The sequence below is a fragment of the Fusarium sambucinum genome, chromosome II (genome assembly GCF_050947815.1).
Source record: "Fusarium sambucinum isolate potato_lamoka chromosome II, whole genome shotgun sequence".
Taxonomy (NCBI): Eukaryota; Fungi; Ascomycota; class Sordariomycetes; order Hypocreales; family Nectriaceae; genus Fusarium; species Fusarium sambucinum.
The window spans coordinates 2,668,018-2,686,996 of record NC_139293.1 but is presented as its reverse complement, the minus strand read 5'-3'; the positions used below and the strand labels follow the sequence as shown (position 1 = coordinate 2,686,996).

Genomic DNA, 18,979 nt, shown 5'->3' with positions numbered 1-18,979 from the left:
TCTCAATTCGAGTTAAGTGTACTCCAGTATCTTGAGTCAGTCGACGTCCGTTCACTGGTGTGGCGTTCTCAGGGAGAAGTAGTGAGGCTAGTGCTGAAGATACTTTACACTACGCATAATATAAAACAAGCGACGCGACATCTAAATGGCAGTTGAGCCTGTTCGATATGAACGGCTTCTCAAACTGCGCCTGGGATCGATTGATTAGACGTTAGGCCTTGCAGAATTGATCAGCCTAGCGTTGATTTATAACCGCTAATAACTCATTAGCAGTGTCTAAAGTCTGCTGTTAACACAGACTGAGCTTAGTATATTCAGCTCGTCGGGACTATCATGAACTAGATATGGAGCGATGCTATGAAGCGTAGATAAATCGCTCAAGGTAGAGGCTGAATGAACCATATCCAATATCATGAGGTATTGCAACACAATGCGAAAATTATTGTCAAGAATAGGGATATCACCTTTGATTCACATAGACAAGATGGCTAGGATGGTTTATATGACAGCATCTATCTTTTCTCATATTATCATCTCTTAGAGGATTGTATAGCTAACTTTTTGTCTCGGAGCTCTAGATAAGTTATAACAAAGAGAAGCCGTACTGGTTTTGGAAAGATAATTAAGGGGTAGCGCATCCACCATGCAGCGTTGAGAGTGCGTTTATTTAGGTCAAGTCTTATGGAGAACGTCGCCATCTCATTGTACAAATTAATCGACGGTATTTTACAGGATACTAGGAGATTTATTATAAAAGCTAAAAGCACATGTCATCAACCTCTGGAAGTTGAAAGGGGGCTGTAAAAGATAGATAAAGTACATCACCGCTGAGTGCGATTCAGTTCCCGGCCACATTTCTCAAATGAATGATTGGTTTGTGATACCATTCGTTCAGTTCAAACGCCAGCTACAATTTAGCTCGCTGTGTGTTTCATGGCGTAGTCTGGACTCAGGCTAGAACTACCGCGTATGCTGGAAAGTTCGAAGCTTTAGGCTTATTGGAGTTAGGACTCGGGGGTACTCGAGTCTCTGGGAGAGCGTTGGTCTGGGGTAATGCCAGCCTTATCTCACTGCCATAAATTAAGCAGTTTCCAGGCAATTTAGTTTGCAGCTAAATTCGCTTCCGCGTCCAATGGTAGAGACTTAAAGTCAATAGAGAGGTGATAGTTTCGACCCATTGAGTAGCGCTAGTCTTATTTGAACAATGTGCTGAGTCGTTATCTTTGGTGCATGTACGGCGCAAATTCCGTCATCCTTCGGTTAACAATTGCTATCACTGTTTAACTACAGAGTATGTCTATATCTCGATTGCCGTTCAGGAGGATCCCGCAGAGACCTTAGATTACACGACACACTTCAATGCCCTGACACAGGAATGGGTTTGACGAGAGATTAGCAACATCGCAATGAACTTAGCCATTGCAAGTCGTCTCCCGGGTGGGCTTTCCTTATCTATTCAACTGGGGTCGTTTTAAGTTGCACAGGAGAGCGGAATAGGACCGCTGTGAAATCAAGGACATACGGTACATAGCCAGTATAGGGGCTTAGACACAAGTGAAACTCCCTACTTACACTACAGTGCTGGCTACCACGACGACGCTATCCGATATTCTTGGCAACGTACAGAGTACTTCTCCTATCAACCTTTATATGCTTTAGATCTCTGGTCCTGGCTCTACCCATTGTTGAGTTATCTTACAAACTCAAGAGAAATTCCCGCTTGTCGAGGTACCTGGCATTGACATTCATCTTATCGCCCTAGAATGACGTTATGGGGTTGAATTGCGAAAGTCGCAGGGGTCTCAGGTCGGAGGGTTTTGTGATGTGCATTTTACTCGTAGCCTGGTATTCGGTAAAGGGGTTGGTAGTTGCACAAGACTGTCATATGTATGAAATACAAGAAAGGGATTGTGAAGAAGGCCCGAAAGTCTCCATAAAGCGGACAGAGCTATATTTAACCTTGAATCTTACTCAAATTCAGTATCGTAACTTTCTACACTCACAGTGCCTGGTCTCATCCGCGCCAACCTGCCTCTTTTAGGAACTTGATCTTGAGGTAGTGTTCTGTAGTTTGCACTCTCTTTGGACGTATTATGCTCCTAGTGGTAAAAATGAAGTCTCGTTAAGACTAAATCGATTTTTATTTTCCGGTAAAGTGACTTCTTCGCTGTCCTCTAAGTCGCTTCTTGGTGTTTTGATTGCCCAACAAAACACTTTGACTAGAGACATTGCCACACAAGATTGCAACGCAGTCTTATGATGATTTGTATATCGTTCTGGGGGATTGTATATTGTGTCAACAGTTTACCTGCGGTTAGTACGTTATAGTAACGACTTGGCTCCATTGATTAATATTATATGGTCTATGGGATGTATAATGATGGATAACTAATAATTGATATCACTAAACTGCAGTGCAGCCAATAGCAACTAAGCCACCCTGTAGAAATACAAGTCAATACCGTTTACTGAAACTTTACAAGGGAGAAAGTACTCACATGGCTGTTATCATTGCAACAAACTGGAATATTGGAACAGGCTGCGGGATTAGGAACAGATCGGCCTGAAAGGAAATGTCAGATGGCCGAACAGGACGATTGGAGGGGAAACTTACATGTCAGTCCAACAGGAATGCTCGTATCTTTGATGACAATACCAAGCAAACTCAGAACCATGCCGACCGGGCCATCGGTTGCCTTTCCAACACTCACGCAACATTGTAGGGACGCCGGCGCGATACATTGGCCAGAAGAAGCAGTCGTGGATGAGGCGGTGGCGGCTGATTCTGTTGTAGATGCCGGTTCGATCTCAGTTGTAGGTACAGTAGTGTTTGCATCGTCAGTTGTCAAAGTCGCGGTGGCAGTGGTGGCGCTGACAAGTTAGGTAGCTTCAACGCTACTCTCGGCGCTAGAGGGTCGACAGGGACCCGCCGAAGCAGCACCAAAAGCAAGAGGCAACAGCAAAGCAGTGAGTCGCATCTTGGAGGCTTAAATGAGTTTGACACTTGCAAGAGAACAATTGTGTTGAGATTGTGTGGAACAACAGAGGAAGAAATGCATATATTAGCTCAGAGTCAACAAGTAAATAAGAGCTGAAAGTAAAAATAGTTAGCCTATGCCGCTAGCTTTTCAATAGTCTGTAGGCTAGCCAAACGTCAACATTGAAGCGAGATTAGTTAAATGTCTGTCACTACGCTCTTTTCGGCCAAGGAGTTAATACAGGCCTTCGAAACGTCAACAGGCACTCAACGAGGATGGAATTGAGTGAAGGCTCGCCATTAACTTCATTACCTTTTGTCGTAGTGTTACTACCCTTTCGCGAATGTAGACCATAGCATTACATATTGTCCGAATCTAACTATAGGCACGATTATCTACTTGTCGAAACACGGTCTCCAGCGACACCGCTCCCTCATCATGGCCTGTTAATATTAACCGTCGTCTTCACGCAGCGTATATCTCGCATCGTTCAGAAAGTCTCTATGCTAATACTATAAGTTAAATACTCATGTATTTCTACCGTATCTGGAATGCCCTGTAGGTACTACCATTACCAGTCATCCATGATTCTCGAGACTCATGATATATGTGAGTTGTGATTTAGGGTAGGCTAATCTCCAAATGATTATCAGGAGCCAGTTCGGCCGAGTTGAAGCCCAGCTCGGACGTGAAGTTTATCACCTTATCTTATCTCTTATCTTGCTAATGAGATGATAAAGATAAGTCGTACATCACAACCTCAACCACTAACTAACCCTCCTAATCTTGAATCGGATCGGCTTCTTAGCCTTCAAAGTCAAACTCGGGTTCCTAAACTCGACATCCCTTTCATCGTCATACAACTCCATCTCAAAGTCCCTGATCAATCCCAACAATAATACTTTTGTATTTAACATGGCTAGCGCTTTACCAGGACATATCCGTGGACCATTCGAGAACGCCTCCATGGCATAGGGACTGGATGCGTTACTGTCCATATTTTCCCACCGCTCGGGTCTGAAGACATCTGCATCGTTGCCCCAGATTTCAGGATTGAGTTGAATCATGGCTGGTATGATCTGCACTGTTGTTCCTTTGGGAATATATACTCCAGCGATGGTTATGCCTTTCTGCGCTTCCCAGGGTATCATTAGCGAGGGCGAGTAGACGCGCAGAGATTCGCGGATCACGTTGTCAAGAAAGGGCAGTTCGTCAGTTTCTTTGGCGGATATTTCTGTGCCCAGTGAATGAATCTCTGTCCGTAGGCGGTTCTGCGATGCAGTGTCCTTGGCAAGTGCATATGCTGTCCATACTAGAGTACTCGCGGTCGTCTCATGCCCAGCAGCGATGACCTGCATGGTCTTAATCAAGAGTTAGCAAACTATACCAGACTTAAATCACACACTTCTCACAATATCGATTAACTCCTCTTTCGAAAGCCTCTTACTTTCTCCAGCGCTTGCCTCAATCATCCTGGTCAACAGGTCATCCGAAAGGCTACCACCACCCTCTTGTTGCTTCGCAGCCGCGACTTCGGCCCTGCGCTGCTCAATCAGACCTTCCATCATGGTCTTCAGAGCAGATTTGGCGCGAATAAAGTCCAGGTTAGCAGACACAGGGAGCCATCTCAATGGGATAAACGGGTTGATGAAGCTTATGATTTGCCCAGCAAGCGGCTGAACGAGGATGGCGTTGTAGCATTGTTCAAAGGATAGTGGTGATGACTGCGAATGGAAGTCACGCAGTTCTCTGCCGAGTAATGAGACGCCAGCGATGTCGAGTGTGACGCGAGTTATAAGGTCTTCAACTTCAAGGGGTCAGTGAGGAGTACAGATAGAGACATGGGATCGGTGGCAAATACTCTTGAAAGTTCCACCATTGATTTCTTCCAAAGACTCTCCAATCTCGCGATTTAGCTTATGAGAGTAGGTGACAAAAGTCGGAAACAGCTTTCGTATATTCGGCCTTGACAAGGGTCCTAAACAAATCAGCGTAAGCACGCACTGGAACCTTTCCGCTCTGACCTGTGATAATCCTCCTCAGCCTCTTGTGCTGATCTCCAGCACTAAACAGTAGCCCAACACCTAAGAACTCGCCTATCAGCGTGTGAAAGAAACCTGGCTTGGCGAAAGAATATATATTGGTCTGCAGTACATCGCGACACGCTTCCAAACTATTCACCAGCAGGATCTCTTCATTCAGCCACGAAAGAGTCCCGATGAAGGGTGCGTTAGGCCACTGTCGCATCCATTGCAGATACAGATCATGGGGACCTGAGGCACGAAGAATGCGTAAAGCATGGCCAACAAAAACTTGATGGCCCTGCATGGGAGGAAGTGTCAGTTAATTCTAGAACCGAATTGTAAATTGGATAAGCTCGACACTGTACCTTTGGCCGTGGGAGACCGCGAAACTTTGGAGAATGCCAGCGAAGGGCAACTGTGAGGATGCGAGGGGTGTAGAAAACCAAGACAGCCAACGCTGCATACCAACAAAGTGTTTTGTAAGAGGTCTCCATCATCTTCCTGTTACATATCATCTGCAAACTTGAAGACGAAATTTATTAAAGAAGTCTACCAGAACGCGAAAAAGGGTTCTCTTGAGCAGTACCTGTTTCATTTATCCTTCTTGTTATGCCCCTCACTTACTAAAAGCCGACTGGTTGAGCCAAGTCGTATGCAGGGATCCTTACCATTATTTCCAGGTCGCCGCTTACTCCAGTGTCTCTGTCAGCCATTAGCTGATTGGGAAATAATTGATAAGCTAAGGGTAGTTATGATTGGTGTTGGACATTGGAGCAGATTGCCATGAATTGTCTGTTTACGATAATGGTGTGGTGATGCTAGCTGGAAGACAAAGATAGGAATGAACACTGTGTCAAGATGTGAATCTCTTCAAGATTGAGTCTATGTCTAAAGCGTGAGACATTAAGCCGGTCAGGCACATAAAAACCAATAAAGCCTCTTCCATTTAGGCCAGCCTAACCGTTCTTCCCGCTCTTGCGCCGCGAAGATATGTACACGGAAATATCGTCGCCCCGTCTCAACATCCATTTCTTCTAGTCGCACAATCTGCGTGCGATACCACACCTTGTGGAAAATATAGAATAACATGATAATAGGAATGGCCAGAACCTTCAAGAAGAAGTTCTGCGCAACGCCAGAAGGGCCATCATCGGTGTCGGGCGCATAGACAGGAGACGCAGCTATCCAAATCTGCGACCCAAGCACCAGTATATAGCCGATCAAAGCTATCCATGCTCCTGTGATGCCGACGTGCGACTTGAACGGCAGCTGCTCGATCGTGTGCGCGTTGTAGCTCCAGGCTGTGCGAAATCGGATATAACACAGACAGATACTGCCCCAGGTGAATAAGGTGCTAAGAGCGCTAATGGAGAGGAGCCAGTTAAAAATGGCATCATGAGAGTTCACATCTGCAAGGAATGCTAGAACGCCTATACAAGATGCGAAGAGGATGGCCATGAGTGGGCGACCTTGTCGATCCACATAGGCAAAGATCTGAGGTGCATGAGATTGCTCAGCCAAAGCAGCTAATGTCCTCGAAGACCCAAAGACAGCCGAGTTGCCGACGCTGATGACAGCTATCAAGATGATGGCATTCATTATTCCAGGAAGAAGAGAAGTACCAGCCTTCTCTATCGCAATAACAAAGGGACTCGCTGTAGCGTCTGCGACGTTATCGCCGCCGACAAGACGTTTATCGTCAGAGGGTACTAACAGACCCACGAGCAATAGTGCTACTAAATAGAAAATCATAATACGCCAAAACACCTGCTTGATCGCTGTAGGTAGAGATTTTCGGGGGTTGGCCGTCTCGGCAGCAGCCAGGCCGATCAGCTCTGTCCCTGTAAATGAAAAGGCAGACGTTACCAACACACTGCAAAAGCCCTTGAACCCGTTCTTGAACGCGCCCGGGTTTCGCCAATACATGCCGCCTATGTATTGGCCCTCTGGCTCGCCGGCTATGTTGATCACAATAGCCAAGAGTCTGCGCGATCGTTAGTAAGAGACATCAAAAGTGAATAAGATTGACCAACATGAAGCCAACTATGGCAGTGATTTTGATGAGAGAAAAGATAAACTCGGCTTCTCCGTACGTCTTGACGCCGAATAGGTTGATAACGACTATGATAAGTAGAAAAATGGCGACAAAAACTGATCTGCTAATGGCTTCATTCCAATATCCTATTGTAAAAGCACCAGCGATTATCTCCAAAGGCAACACGAACAGCCATTGCAAGCAATAACTACATGTTGTCAGTACTGTTCGAAAAGACGAATGCTGTGACTCACTTCCAACCCATGGCAAACCCCCATGATGGATCCAAGAAACGCGTTGAAAACGCCGAAAAGGAACCAGCTATTGGAAAAGCTACACACAGTTCGCCTAAAGACTGCATTGTGCAATACTGCATTCCTCCGATAAGGATATAAGATAGTAAAAGGCTGGCTGGACCACCTCTGTATAATGAGCCGCCTGACGCGACGAATAAACCAGTTCCTAGACTTCAATTAGCCAACTGTTTCCAATAGCGGATGGACTTTGGTAGGTGAGAGGAATTGCATCTATGGCCGAGGACGATAGAGGTAAACACTTACCAATAGAACCTCCAAAAGCAATCATCTGCAAATGCCTCCCTTTCAATTCCCGCGCAAGCGCCGTATTTGCTGTCTTTGCATTGGCAGCTCTTATATCGTAAAACCTCTCGGGAGCATCGGTAGGCTCATATCCTGGCCTTAGATCGGCGCGTCTGAATCCATTGATCCAATTCCCTGCGCCGGAGAGTATCGGAGGTTCATGTTTTATACTATCACTTCTTGGTAGGGAGTCCAGTTCTATACGTGTGTTGTTCATGCTTTGTGTGTCGCGTTCCTTCATCGTGAGGTTTTTTTTTTGAGTTTGCGGTCCACTGGGATGAGTAAAAATGGGAAGGCGGGGGATCGGGAGATATGGAGATTTATGGTTTCGGAGGGAGAGTAAATAGAGACACTGTGATGGAGCTAGACATGGGGATGATGTTTGACTGAGATTGGGGTAACGAATGACGTTGTGAGACGAGAATGATCGTGTGAGTGTAGTTGCGTAACCAGATTGCGATGCAGATTATTCATCCTTGAGAGATAAGGAAGGGGAAAAAATCTGTTTATCGGCTTCTAGAAGCCTTCTAGAAGACTATTTCCGTCGATGGCTTGAATGGACGGGTTTGCCACGGGTACAAACGCGTATTCTTCTGTTTGGGTGGCAAATAATGGACAAGATCGTCAAAAGGTAATAATTGAGATACAAGGAGAGTGGGACACCATCAGCATTTGCTAGTGATGGAGAAATTATGTATGTGAGATAAGATGCATTGAAGAAAGTGAAATGGTGATGTGAGATTACCCGACTGGTGAAATTAGTGTACCCCGTGCAGCGCAGTAGTCTGGTCTGGGTGACAGAAAGTGGAGGAAGTCTGCGGGACGTTTCAACGGTGACGAGATCAGTAAGTTAGCTTCACAACCAAGATCAAGAGTTTATCACTTTATTTTCACTCTGATCAATGCTGACAGAGTCATTGAGTGTCCTACACAAGTCAAATCTCAATTCATGACCATCAATCAAAGGAAATCAGCAACTCTCTCCCCAAGATTATGCTTTCTGCCCATGGGGAGCACAGCCATCTCTTATCCACTCTGGGTCTGGGGTCGACCTGGTCCCTGAAGCTATCGTGGTGGGTTTGGAGTTACTATTACGTACATGAATTGGGTCAACATCACTAACCCGTGGGGAAATTCATCTCATGTTTGACAAAGTAAAGTTCATGATTATCGTGGTATCCCAAACAATATGTATGCATATATACAGGAAATGGTCCAGACTTAATTCAATCGCAAATTTCAACTGCTCGCCTGCGCTCGTTGCACTTGTCTCACATCTCCAGCAATCACTGCTGTTGGAGGTTGTTGGTATTTAAAACCATCTCTCGGGATATCCATCGACTCATCTGTATGATCACGTGTTATAAGTGAATCATGACTTTGAGTAGGACTCACAGGCCGTTCTCCAGAGGTTTTCGAGACAGAGTCACTAACATCATGCGACTTGGCCCAGATCCCCTCCGTCGTCCTCACAGGAATTTCGTCTTCCTCCCACTGACTCTGTCCATTCGTGCGTGTGAGTCTCGTACCTTGAGACTGTGATCTCGAGTTGGAGTATCCGTCGTAGCTCTCCGAGTCCTTGTACTTCTTGCGCTTGACACCGCTGTCGCGCAAGAATGACCCCAGCGCAACGATATTGCCGACGGCGGTTGCGGCGAGGATCTCGATGGACGCCCACATTGTGCGAAGTACTTGACTGCCGCCCGCTTCCAGAATTCGTGGGATGCGGTACAGAGTGATGCCAACTGTCAAAAGTCCAAAGCTGAAAAGCATAATAAGAAGAACCTTTCGCTTGGTCGGGATTTGAGTCGAGAGAATAATGGGAATGGGAAATGCGATAAGAAGAAGATCGGTAAGGGCGTTGCACGAGCCCATGGTGAGCATTTGCACAAATGCTTGACGGCATTGAGGTCCAGGATCGGGTGTGACCTGCCAGTAGTGAGGGAACGGTTGACACTCGGCGAGATCGCTTATGAGGACGGCAAGAAAAGTGGCAGCGAGGGTGCCGCGAATAATGTGAATCATTATACGATGTGACTTTCGTCTGGTGGCACCAGCAAGACGCTCAAAGAATTCAAGAGTGGTAAGTTTGAGAATCCAAAGCCTGGTTCTTGTTAGCAACATGGTCCGGTCCATCAACAGGTATTCACCTACACAGAAGCGTAGAATATCCTACTGGCCATGACCAAGCGACTTCCCAAAATTCTCTTGTTGATATCTTCATCACTCAGGTCCAAGCCATCCAAGTTCACATTATTCGTGCCGTTCTTGAGCACAAAATGTACGCACACGGCTCTTAGAACGAGTGGTACGAGTGCTGCCGCCACAATCTTGTCCTCCTTGAGTAACTTTTCGACGCGCACATATCTACCGGCCATTCGAGTCAGGATGATGGCCATGCAAAAGGCCGTGATCCACCACGAGACAAGCAGGGTTGGCTTGTCTTGATCAAAGGTCCGGGCATCGGGAGCGTCCGTGTAGAGCGACATGACGGAAAGGTCAAGGGCGGTACGCCCGGTATCAAGTTACTGGTGAGCCAATTCGGATTAGGTCGATATGAGTATAAAATCCTGGGATGTTGGTAAGTCGAGAAAAAAGCAAAGAGTGTAACGACGCGGGGAAAAGCAAGAAAATGGGAAACATGGTTCCTGCATTTGAGGGATGCGGGACATTAATGAGTTCTCAACAGATCAAGAGCTAAAGGAACCAGGGGCTTGATGGAAGAGACCCTGGTCAATCGGTCTAGACAAATGGTGTCAACGAAGCAGGACAAGACAAGACGTTAGCTGTGTTGGATGGTCAGCGAAAGCGGCGCAGTTCAGCCGCCACTGGTGATAGCGCACGTCAATGGCCAGCCGCTCACTAAAAAGAGCCGAGTCTAACTAGTGTCAGGGGCATGCCACCCATTCATTCCTCCTACCAAGCCTGTCAGGCCTGTAAGCAATAAAATGAGTTTTCCTTCGATTGGAGGAGCAAGGTTAATCTGATTGTAGTGGTTGCGGTCAGATATGCACAGTTATCAAGACTTCAATCCTTTGATCAGATAGAACTGAAGACTTTTCAGATGGGAACGACCCCCATTCCCAATGGCTTGGAGGCTATCCATGTCGCGATGGTATCATGAATGAGTGCGAAATCGGTACCGTTACATTGGGGGAGGGTTGACAGCCAGGGGTATCGTACTGTACCGTATTCTGTTTTACTCTTGGCTGTTGAGCTAACTGCATTCTGAATAAGGTGCAGATTGCGACGTCGGCGTAAAAAGATAGCGGTTTTGAGCGCGGAAAAGGTTGTTTTGCGCCGGGTCTTGGCCTGTTGAAGAAGTCGCCTAGAATGTGGCGCCAAGGATTAATCTCTAGAAGTGGTGTCATGTATGGAGTATTTATTGTTTGATGTGAAAGATAATACTGAGTGTGGACTGCTGTAATTTGACCGATAAGACGCAAAGGATGGGCTAATAATGGAGGTCATCACTTGTAAAGATTGTCCTTGTACAAGATTGGACCCCTTGTTGACCAATAGTCAAACATGTTGGCTCTGCCTGTTGATCTTGCACCGAATGGATTGCTACAGTGGTTGGCTCGCACGTGGAAATAGCCCCTAATCACAAGCTCAAGATCCAGTCCCGTCGCTAGTCCGAGGGAAGGATTCTGTCGCGATGCATTTCTCACATGTCGTCTTCGCAAGCTCTCGTATCAATTCTCGCTTGACAATCTCAAGTCTGGGGAAATAAACATTGCTCTCTAAAGCTAAACGAATTTCTATGTGTCGTGTACTCTGGGGAAAGAAATGTCGCCTTGTAAGGCCAGCCAAAGAAAGTCTTTGTCGTTACATAAAGGAGACGTAACAGTTTGAGATTGGGAATGTGGTGGCAGCGCTGGTTTTTTTCACCGGTCTCCCACTTTTAGGTCCCAACTGGCGTGTCAATATCCCTGCAGCACCAGAACTTTCAGGGGATCCTTGTTCTGACAGTCAGCCATTCCCTGGGTCTGATCATGGCTCCTTTCCACCGTATTCTCAATTACCTGATGTTCTCTTCCTGCCTGAATTAATCTAGACTCGATTTTTAACTTTGATCCTTCTTCTAGACCATCAAAAACAGACTTGGCAACTAAGGAAAATGTGGACTGCCACGTTTCTAGGCCGTTCTATCAAGACTACCTAGCCTCAATCGAGCCCATATTCCATTTCACAATTAGGTAGCATTAGACTCTCTATTATTATAACTCATTCGTGTATCAGCTGAACTCCCAAGGTCTCACTATCCATAAAACAGTATCCAACTCGCAGTCTCCACGTGAAATAATTCCGCATTAACATGTTCAATCTCCTTATCGACGTTGTGTCCTGGTACCATTCCACTGGGTCCCGGGTCTAGCGTCGGCCGTTCGGCCATTAACTTCCCTGAAGCGGTAGATCCTCCGAATTGGCGTCTTCTGAAATGTTCTGAACAAGACAGGCTTGCGATTCAAGATTTCACTATTGATCACTAGCGACGCCGACAACGGACTGCACTGCTTTATCAGATTATCAGTCGAGATGGAGTGTTGGCCGGAAATAGCACCTTGTCCATCAGTTAGCCCGGGCTTGTAAATAAATTGTAGGGTGGTAGCCGACGGCGTAGTCGTTCAAGGTGACAACGAGTTATCGAGCACTTCAACGCTCGACACTGCACAGTATCGGGCTGAATTCTTGCAGAGATATGTGATTTAACATATAAGAGCATAAGAATACTTCACAGGGAAAAAAAGAAAAAGAAGACAAAAAACATACAACAGTGAGGATTCCCCAGTCGTCACCGACCTGAGTACTAATTCACCGCTTCTCGGCTTGACTCTGGGAGAGCAGACGGGATCCCGTATTTTCCAAGAGCTATGGTCGTATGTGAAAGAATGACCAAGAGTTACAGATCATCAAGCAAGCGACTGGAGTTGTTGTGGCAGCTGCACTAACAAGCCTGGCATCATGTCCATCTCGAACCAGTCAGAGGCACAACGCCTTGAAACTCACTTTTCTCCACAACATCACGGAGACGCAATGAACTTGACAGATTGTTTTATTCTCATTGTACTCGTTACAATTTCTTTGTTGTGACCAGAGTGATGTATAGTCGACCTTGACAATCCGAGTCGGCCAGTGCGTATGCTCTTACAGCGAACTTTGAAGAACGGAGTGGACAATTCGAGCGATGGCCAGACATTTCTCTTCCTCAAACTTTCGTCCAACAATCTGAATCCCTACAGGAGCTTTGTCATAAATAGCCGGATCATCTACGGGAGTCAGCATAATCACTTGCACAAGATACAGAATAGCCAAAAAGCTTGCATTGTAGAGTATGACTTACAGGCTTTCCAGTTCTTGTTGTCCAAGTCACCCAAGGGTTTGTAAGAATCGTCAAAGACGTCGATATTCGCATCAGCTCGTATGGTGGGGATGACAACAACTGAATAGTTGGTCACATTCATTGCATCAGTGTAGGCTGTGGTTCTGTTTAGCGTCAAATTATGCAGCCAGAGCAAAGAACACTCACCTCCATGATAGAACTTTCCAGGTATAACAGCTGCATGTGGTGCAACAGGCATCAAAACGGCATCCACAATTTGGCCTACATATATCAGCCTCTGACTGGATACTATGCGTGTTGATATCTTACCGTCTTGACTTTCGGTTGAGTTCCAATAATCAGAATACTCTCGCTCATACGCAAGACCTTGCAAAGTCAAGTCTTGATACTTGAGTAGCTCTGCGGGAGTTTTGAGCTTGAAGCCGTCTTCAAGGTCTGGTATCAGTGGTTCACCCGATCGATCTAAATGACCGTGTACATCATGTGCTCCATCTGCACTAAAGAAGCCACCCTACAATGCCACAAGTGTCAGTTTGTGCATGTTGCTAAAGGAGAGACCAACTTACGATTATGGTCGTAGCTCTTTCTTGCGATGGTGGTTCCCAGTCTATCACCTGCCGCATGTCAGCAAAAATACGCACCAGTGTGAGTGCGATCACTCACCTTGTGTCCAGCCTTTTTTAAAGCTTCAACCACAACCCGAAGCCCACGAATAACAGGAGGATGAGGCCCAACCACCCCATCTGACCAAAGAACACCCATCTTCAAGGGCTTCCCGCCTGACTTGGCATTGCCCTTTGAGTCGGCTCTCGATAGATACGAGTCTACCATGTCCTTTCTGAAAGGGATCGGCAAGACGGCTGGATCCTTAAGCCATGGCTCTGCACCAAGAACAGATTTGAACACAATCTCGAGCGCATCAATGGAAGTGCCCATGAAGCCAAGCGATGACCGGTACGTGTCCTGTCCTGGATTCGTGTTCGCAGCATCGCGGTAAGAAAGTCGATTCGAAGTCGGCTTGATGGAATAGATGCCGCAGAAACCAGTTGGTATACGTAGTGATCCGCCGATATCTGTGCCAACTCCAACAGAGCTCCCTCCCAAAGCCATCAACGCAGCCTCTCCTCCTGACGAACCTCCGCAAGACAGATTCTGGTTGTTAGGATTCAAGGTCTGACCGATGATATTATTCTTGGTCTCTCCGAAAAGCAGAGTTTGGGGCAGACTTGTCTTGCAGAATAGTACCGCTCCGAGGGACAGTAGCTCTGTAACGATCTGGCTTTCAACCTTGTGAGTCTTGTCCGGGTCCGATACACCAAGGTTGCCCCCAATCCAACCGACGTATCCCATAGTTGTATCGACACCCTTCACGTGGAACTGGTCTTTGAGACTGATAGGTAGCCCGTGAAGTGGCCCAACTGGCTTGTTATGCTTAGCGAAGTAGTCATCCAGATATTTAGCGCGCTCCAATGCTTGATCGAAGAAAACTTCATGTAGACAATTATTCTAGACCTACAATTAAGTAAGGGTAATTGACGATCAAAGGACTAGATGAACTTACAATTTGATGTGCCATAGCAGCCCTTTTGCAGAAGGCCGTTGCGACCTGAACCGCCGACAACTTCCTGTCACCCAACGCCTCCAAAATGGGTGCGCTTGTCATTGAGGTAATGGAGACCTCGTCTTCGTTCAAGAACTGTTGAATGAAAGGGCCAGTGATATCGCGCTGTTGGCGGGCGCGTTCAAGGTCTTTTGGAGATAATCTCCATTCCGGATGGATCTTGTCCAGAGTCTCAGCGCGCTTCGTAGCGGCTCGGCTTTCCCAAGAACGCTTTCCCATTGTGAAAGATCGATAGACTTTTGGCTTTAGGCTATTCGCGATGATATGCATTCATGGATAGTATAGATTGGAAGTGTCGATGCAAAGACCTGCAAAATATAAAAAGGTTATAAATGCATGACGATGACATCTGATGTTTTTGTGAAAGATGAGACATGTGACCTGGGAGTTGCTTGGCAGTTAACCCAATTAGCCTATTCACAATTGTGTAAATCTATGGAATATTCTTTGTAGATCTTATCACATGCTGATATATTGAAACTCTCACTCTATGTTTGTGTGAAATCTAGTCTAGGTCCTAAGATAACGATGTGTTCGACCAACCAACGTTTTCTGTTCAAGATACATGATCGAATCTGTACTTCGACCTTCGTGCCAGCAAGCACCTCAGTAATTTTCTGAGTAATAGCCCCGACAGGATCCGTAGCATCCATATCAGCCTGAATGCTGTTCGCCCCCTCTGTATACTTGACATTCCACAATAACTTGTCAAACCCATCCCAAAGAGCTTCACTTCCTCTTCGTAGGTTGACAGCGACACTGGCCCACTCGATGATAGAGTATCTCTCTGGCTTATCCTCGCTGTTGCCTGCCACGACAAAGGGAATTCCATTTGCAAGACTGGCACGAACTCTTCCATGCCCACCATTGCCGACGAATACCGACGCAAGAGGGAGAATTTTACCAAAGGGATCATAATCTCATGATCTCCTCGGTCTCTTCGAAGTCGTAAGTTCGCCATACGAGCCACGATGGCGTTACCACGTCAGTCTTGCCAATACACCTTGGCTTCGTGACCATCTTTTTGAGGAATTCATGATCTTCCCCGGAGCGGACTATCTGGTCATGGTTATTGAGACCATTAAGCAGCTGGGAGCATCAGTTCTTTAAGGATCTGGAAGGTCTTTGGACTGGGAGCAAGAAGAAGTGATTGCTCGACTTGGCCAATCACAATCGTGACTTGTGGAGAGCTCTTGTTGAATAAACCGTCGAACGCATGCACAGTACTGTTAAGGCCCCCTTGAACTAGAGTTCGCGAGAGGAATTGGCTCAGAGCATCTTGACCTGCGTCGCCTGAGCCTCCCAGAAGGAGCTTCACAATCCCGATGGCCTGTTGAGCGGCGTCAGAAGGTAGCAGTCGGGTCACCATGAGCGACGCGGCATGGCCGCTGTCATCGGTAAAGACACGGTCCAAGCCACTTAAGCCAAGTTCTCTGAAGCTGGAATCCCATTGAGTTGAACTCCTAGACTGATCAAAGACATGACCATCCGAAGTGGCTCCATAAGAACGAGTCGACCACCAGGTTTCATCAAATTCTTGATGTGGCCAGACGCAGTGTCGATTCCAGTGGAATTGTATGAAACGTTGGATGAGACAACAAGATCGAAACTATTTCCAGAGAGACTCTGGGCGAGAAGATCTTGAGAGATGTCGAGCTTCTTGGAGTCAATCGGATAGGTCCAATCGCCGAATTTTCCGCGAGGTTATTCAATCATCTCAGGCGACATTTCTGTGTAGGTGTATATGGTGAAAGGTGATTGACTTTGCGATTTCATGGCCTGCTTCAATTCCGTAGTCGCAGCGCTGGGTCCAGTGCCAACCACCAGGACGTCCATGTTGAGGCTTTTGTAAGGAAGTGCCTCAATGTAAGCAGCGAGCTGGGCAACGAATCAATATCAATGTCCGAAGACAGAGACTTCAAGTGCTGATTGTTCATGAAGCCAATGCCTTGCTTCCAATTAGCACCATGTGACTTTGCTGTTGGCTTCATCGTCCGCATCACACTCTCCAACAGCCCGAGACCTTGCGTCGTTGCATGTGACGACCGGACAGTATGATCCATATTGCATCTTCTGGTATGCGTAGAAAGTACAGGTCGAATCACGAAGCGTATACTGCCAATACTGCAAAGCAACCACCATCTATGTGCTGGGCGCGCTGCCATGTGCACAGCGACAGAGATCTGGCCAAGATTGGTGGGCACAATTGGAGACACGAGACCCTCTCACCGGAAACAGACGGCTCGAGTTGGAAGAGCGAGTCGGACGTGCTGGGGTGGATAGTATGAGGCTGCATATCCTGACATGAGGCGACGCGAGAACCCAAGCTTGCGATTAATCACGGTCGATGTTCAGGATCCTATCCAGGCTTCCATTGACCAAGCGCAGGCCTAGAATATTATCAAGATGGTAGCAGACGTGGCCTTTACCTCTTTCTGGTCTTCCAACGGCCTTGACTCAGTGGAACATGATATGTCATCCGAGACAGAAATGCTATATCCCCAGAGTCATCCCCGATGATCGTCTCTCGACACACATCAACAGTCGCATCAATCCTCAGCGCGATATGAGCGGCGGCTCAGCTCTCTTCCCTTGATCCAACCTAGACAGTGGCATTCCTATCAAGCTCGATATCCGTATACCTAGGCTTCTCAAGACTATCTGCTTCATCGACAACGATGACCTACTCAATCCCCTCGGCCCAGATAAAGTATAGATTAAAGTTCGCGCGTATGTTGTCAACTTCAAGGACGTTCTCGTCACGTTGGGTCAGATGCCACCTGCGACACAAACAACGAGTGAGATTGCGGGTGTCGTCACTGCTGTTGGATCCAACGTTCAATCGTGTAAGATGGGCGACAGGGTCTCCGCGGTCTTCGTGACATATTTGGGCAACCAAGTCCGTGTCAAGCAACGTCGCTACTATTCCCGGCTCTATCAGCTTCACCGATGCTGCCTCCATACCTCCCATTTTTGTCACCGCTGGGTACTGCCTTAACCAGGTTGCGTGACTTGAGAAAGGACAAAGTGTCTTGATCCATGCTGGTTCAGGCGGTGTCGGACAAGTCGCCAATCAGTTTGCGTAATTGGTTGGAACCGAAGTTTTCATCACTGTTGGTACAAATAATACAAGCTCCCGAGAGGGCGCCCAGAAGCTAGCACTACTTGGCCTCCCGCTTGTTCCAGGCATTATCCAGAACGCGATGGGTCTTACGTGACAGGCTATTAGAGAATATGCAGGTTGATGACTGAAATGATTCTGTAAAGCCCAGGTTCAGGACACATTCAACATGAATTTATTCTGCTCTCCCCAAAGCACTGACTTCTTCGTCATGCTTTCGTCCGTGGCAAGTATCGTTGGCTACGCTTCGCAGAGTAACTACGCCGCTGGAAGCGTATTCCTTTAGGCCTTTACGCACATCCAGATACAAGCTTCACGAGGGATCACCATGTATGCGACGGTCAATGTTGGTTCTGTCGAAGGTTCTACACTGGTATCAGGTGTCCAGGGTCAAGGCAGTGGCATCACCAGCACCATCGGCTCTGTCTCATTTGATGGAGTCCTTGCTGCGCTAGAATACGTCATGAACCCTCAAGCTCGAAGTGACCCGACCGTGGTTCAGCATATTATACATTTCAGCCGTGGCAAGCTGGAGGTTTATTCTGGCCCCTAGGCATTGAGCGACCCTATCTACGACCATGTCCCCGTCGTGGCCCTCGGACTTGACTCATTGGTCTCAGTTGAACTGAAGAACTGGTCAGACGTTCAAGACACCACTTCAGATCTCAGAACTTACCAGTGCGCCCAGCATGCTTGCGCTTGCTAGACTGATCATTTCCAGTATGGTTCATCACTGCTCCTGTTGAAGCTGAGAAGACTGAGAGATAAGTCCCTGCTTCTCGGTTACCATTAACTGAGCCAGCAGTCTCATCTGAATCCTCTGATGCTACACTGAATGATGACGCGACCGATGAGACTAACCGTGTCAGCGAACTAGACTGACACGGGAAGACTCTTTGCAAGAGCTACACGGAGCTTCCAGTCATGCCTCTCCCTGACTTCGATAAGACACTCGATTACTGACTCGAGTCTAATGAACACCCCTTCAACGCCGAAAAATTTGAATCCATTGATAGAGATATCCGATCTATGCGTGCTACCGACAGCACCATCCGTCCCGTCCTGCGGGATCTGTACTCGAAGTACGTCGATGGCTAGATGAACACCTGGTTTACCGACATAGTCACTAACGTCCAGTTCCTTTGTCGAAGCGCCCCTGTCGCTCTATAGACGAGTATTGTGATTTCACAGTATGATAACCCCGGTAAAAGACACACTCAAATTGAGCGCGCCGCCATTATTACATTATCAGCTGTC

The 18,979-nt window shown here is 47.0% G+C and overlaps 6 protein-coding genes across 6 annotated transcripts; 1 reads left to right on the top strand and 5 right to left on the bottom strand.

The window, feature by feature from the left end:
• Positions 1-3,745: 3,745 nt before the first annotated feature.
• On the bottom strand, positions 3,746-5,499 carry FSST1_007687 (cytochrome P450; the record flags this gene model as incomplete). Its single annotated transcript, XM_083224495.1, has 5 exons — positions 3,746-4,339; positions 4,391-4,785; positions 4,840-4,956; positions 5,003-5,300; positions 5,368-5,499. The coding sequence occupies 5 exons, from the start codon at positions 5,497-5,499 to the stop codon at positions 3,746-3,748; spliced, it is 1,536 nt and encodes a 511-aa protein (XP_083083648.1).
• Positions 5,500-5,914: 415 nt separating this feature from the next.
• Positions 5,915-7,877, bottom strand: FSST1_007686 (amino acid permease-domain-containing protein; the record flags this gene model as incomplete). The annotated part of the gene is made up of 4 exons (XM_083224494.1): positions 5,915-6,986; positions 7,036-7,245; positions 7,292-7,499; positions 7,598-7,877. The coding sequence occupies 4 exons, from the start codon at positions 7,875-7,877 to the stop codon at positions 5,915-5,917; spliced, it is 1,770 nt and encodes a 589-aa protein (XP_083083647.1).
• A 998-nt stretch (positions 7,878-8,875) lies between these two features.
• FSST1_007685 (uncharacterized protein) lies at positions 8,876-10,125 on the bottom strand (the record flags this gene model as incomplete). The annotated part of the gene is made up of 2 exons (XM_083224493.1): positions 8,876-9,740; positions 9,791-10,125. 2 exons carry the CDS (start codon positions 10,123-10,125, stop codon positions 8,876-8,878), a joined length of 1,200 nt encoding a protein of 399 aa, XP_083083646.1.
• A 2,659-nt stretch (positions 10,126-12,784) lies between these two features.
• Positions 12,785-14,820, bottom strand: FSST1_007684 (amidase signature domain-containing protein; the record flags this gene model as incomplete). The annotated part of the gene is made up of 6 exons (XM_083224492.1): positions 12,785-12,906; positions 12,981-13,115; positions 13,167-13,491; positions 13,547-13,594; positions 13,644-14,486; positions 14,542-14,820. The coding sequence occupies 6 exons, from the start codon at positions 14,818-14,820 to the stop codon at positions 12,785-12,787; spliced, it is 1,752 nt and encodes a 583-aa protein (XP_083083645.1).
• Positions 14,821-15,682: 862 nt separating this feature from the next.
• FSST1_007683 (uncharacterized protein) lies at positions 15,683-15,970 on the bottom strand (the record flags this gene model as incomplete). Its single annotated transcript, XM_083224491.1, has 1 exon — positions 15,683-15,970. One exon carries the CDS (start codon positions 15,968-15,970, stop codon positions 15,683-15,685), a length of 288 nt encoding a protein of 95 aa, XP_083083644.1.
• A 2,080-nt stretch (positions 15,971-18,050) lies between these two features.
• Positions 18,051-18,275, top strand: FSST1_007682 (uncharacterized protein; the record flags this gene model as incomplete). Its single annotated transcript, XM_083224489.1, has 1 exon — positions 18,051-18,275. The coding sequence occupies one exon, from the start codon at positions 18,051-18,053 to the stop codon at positions 18,273-18,275; it is 225 nt and encodes a 74-aa protein (XP_083083643.1).
• Between the last annotated feature and the right edge of the window lie 704 nt (positions 18,276-18,979).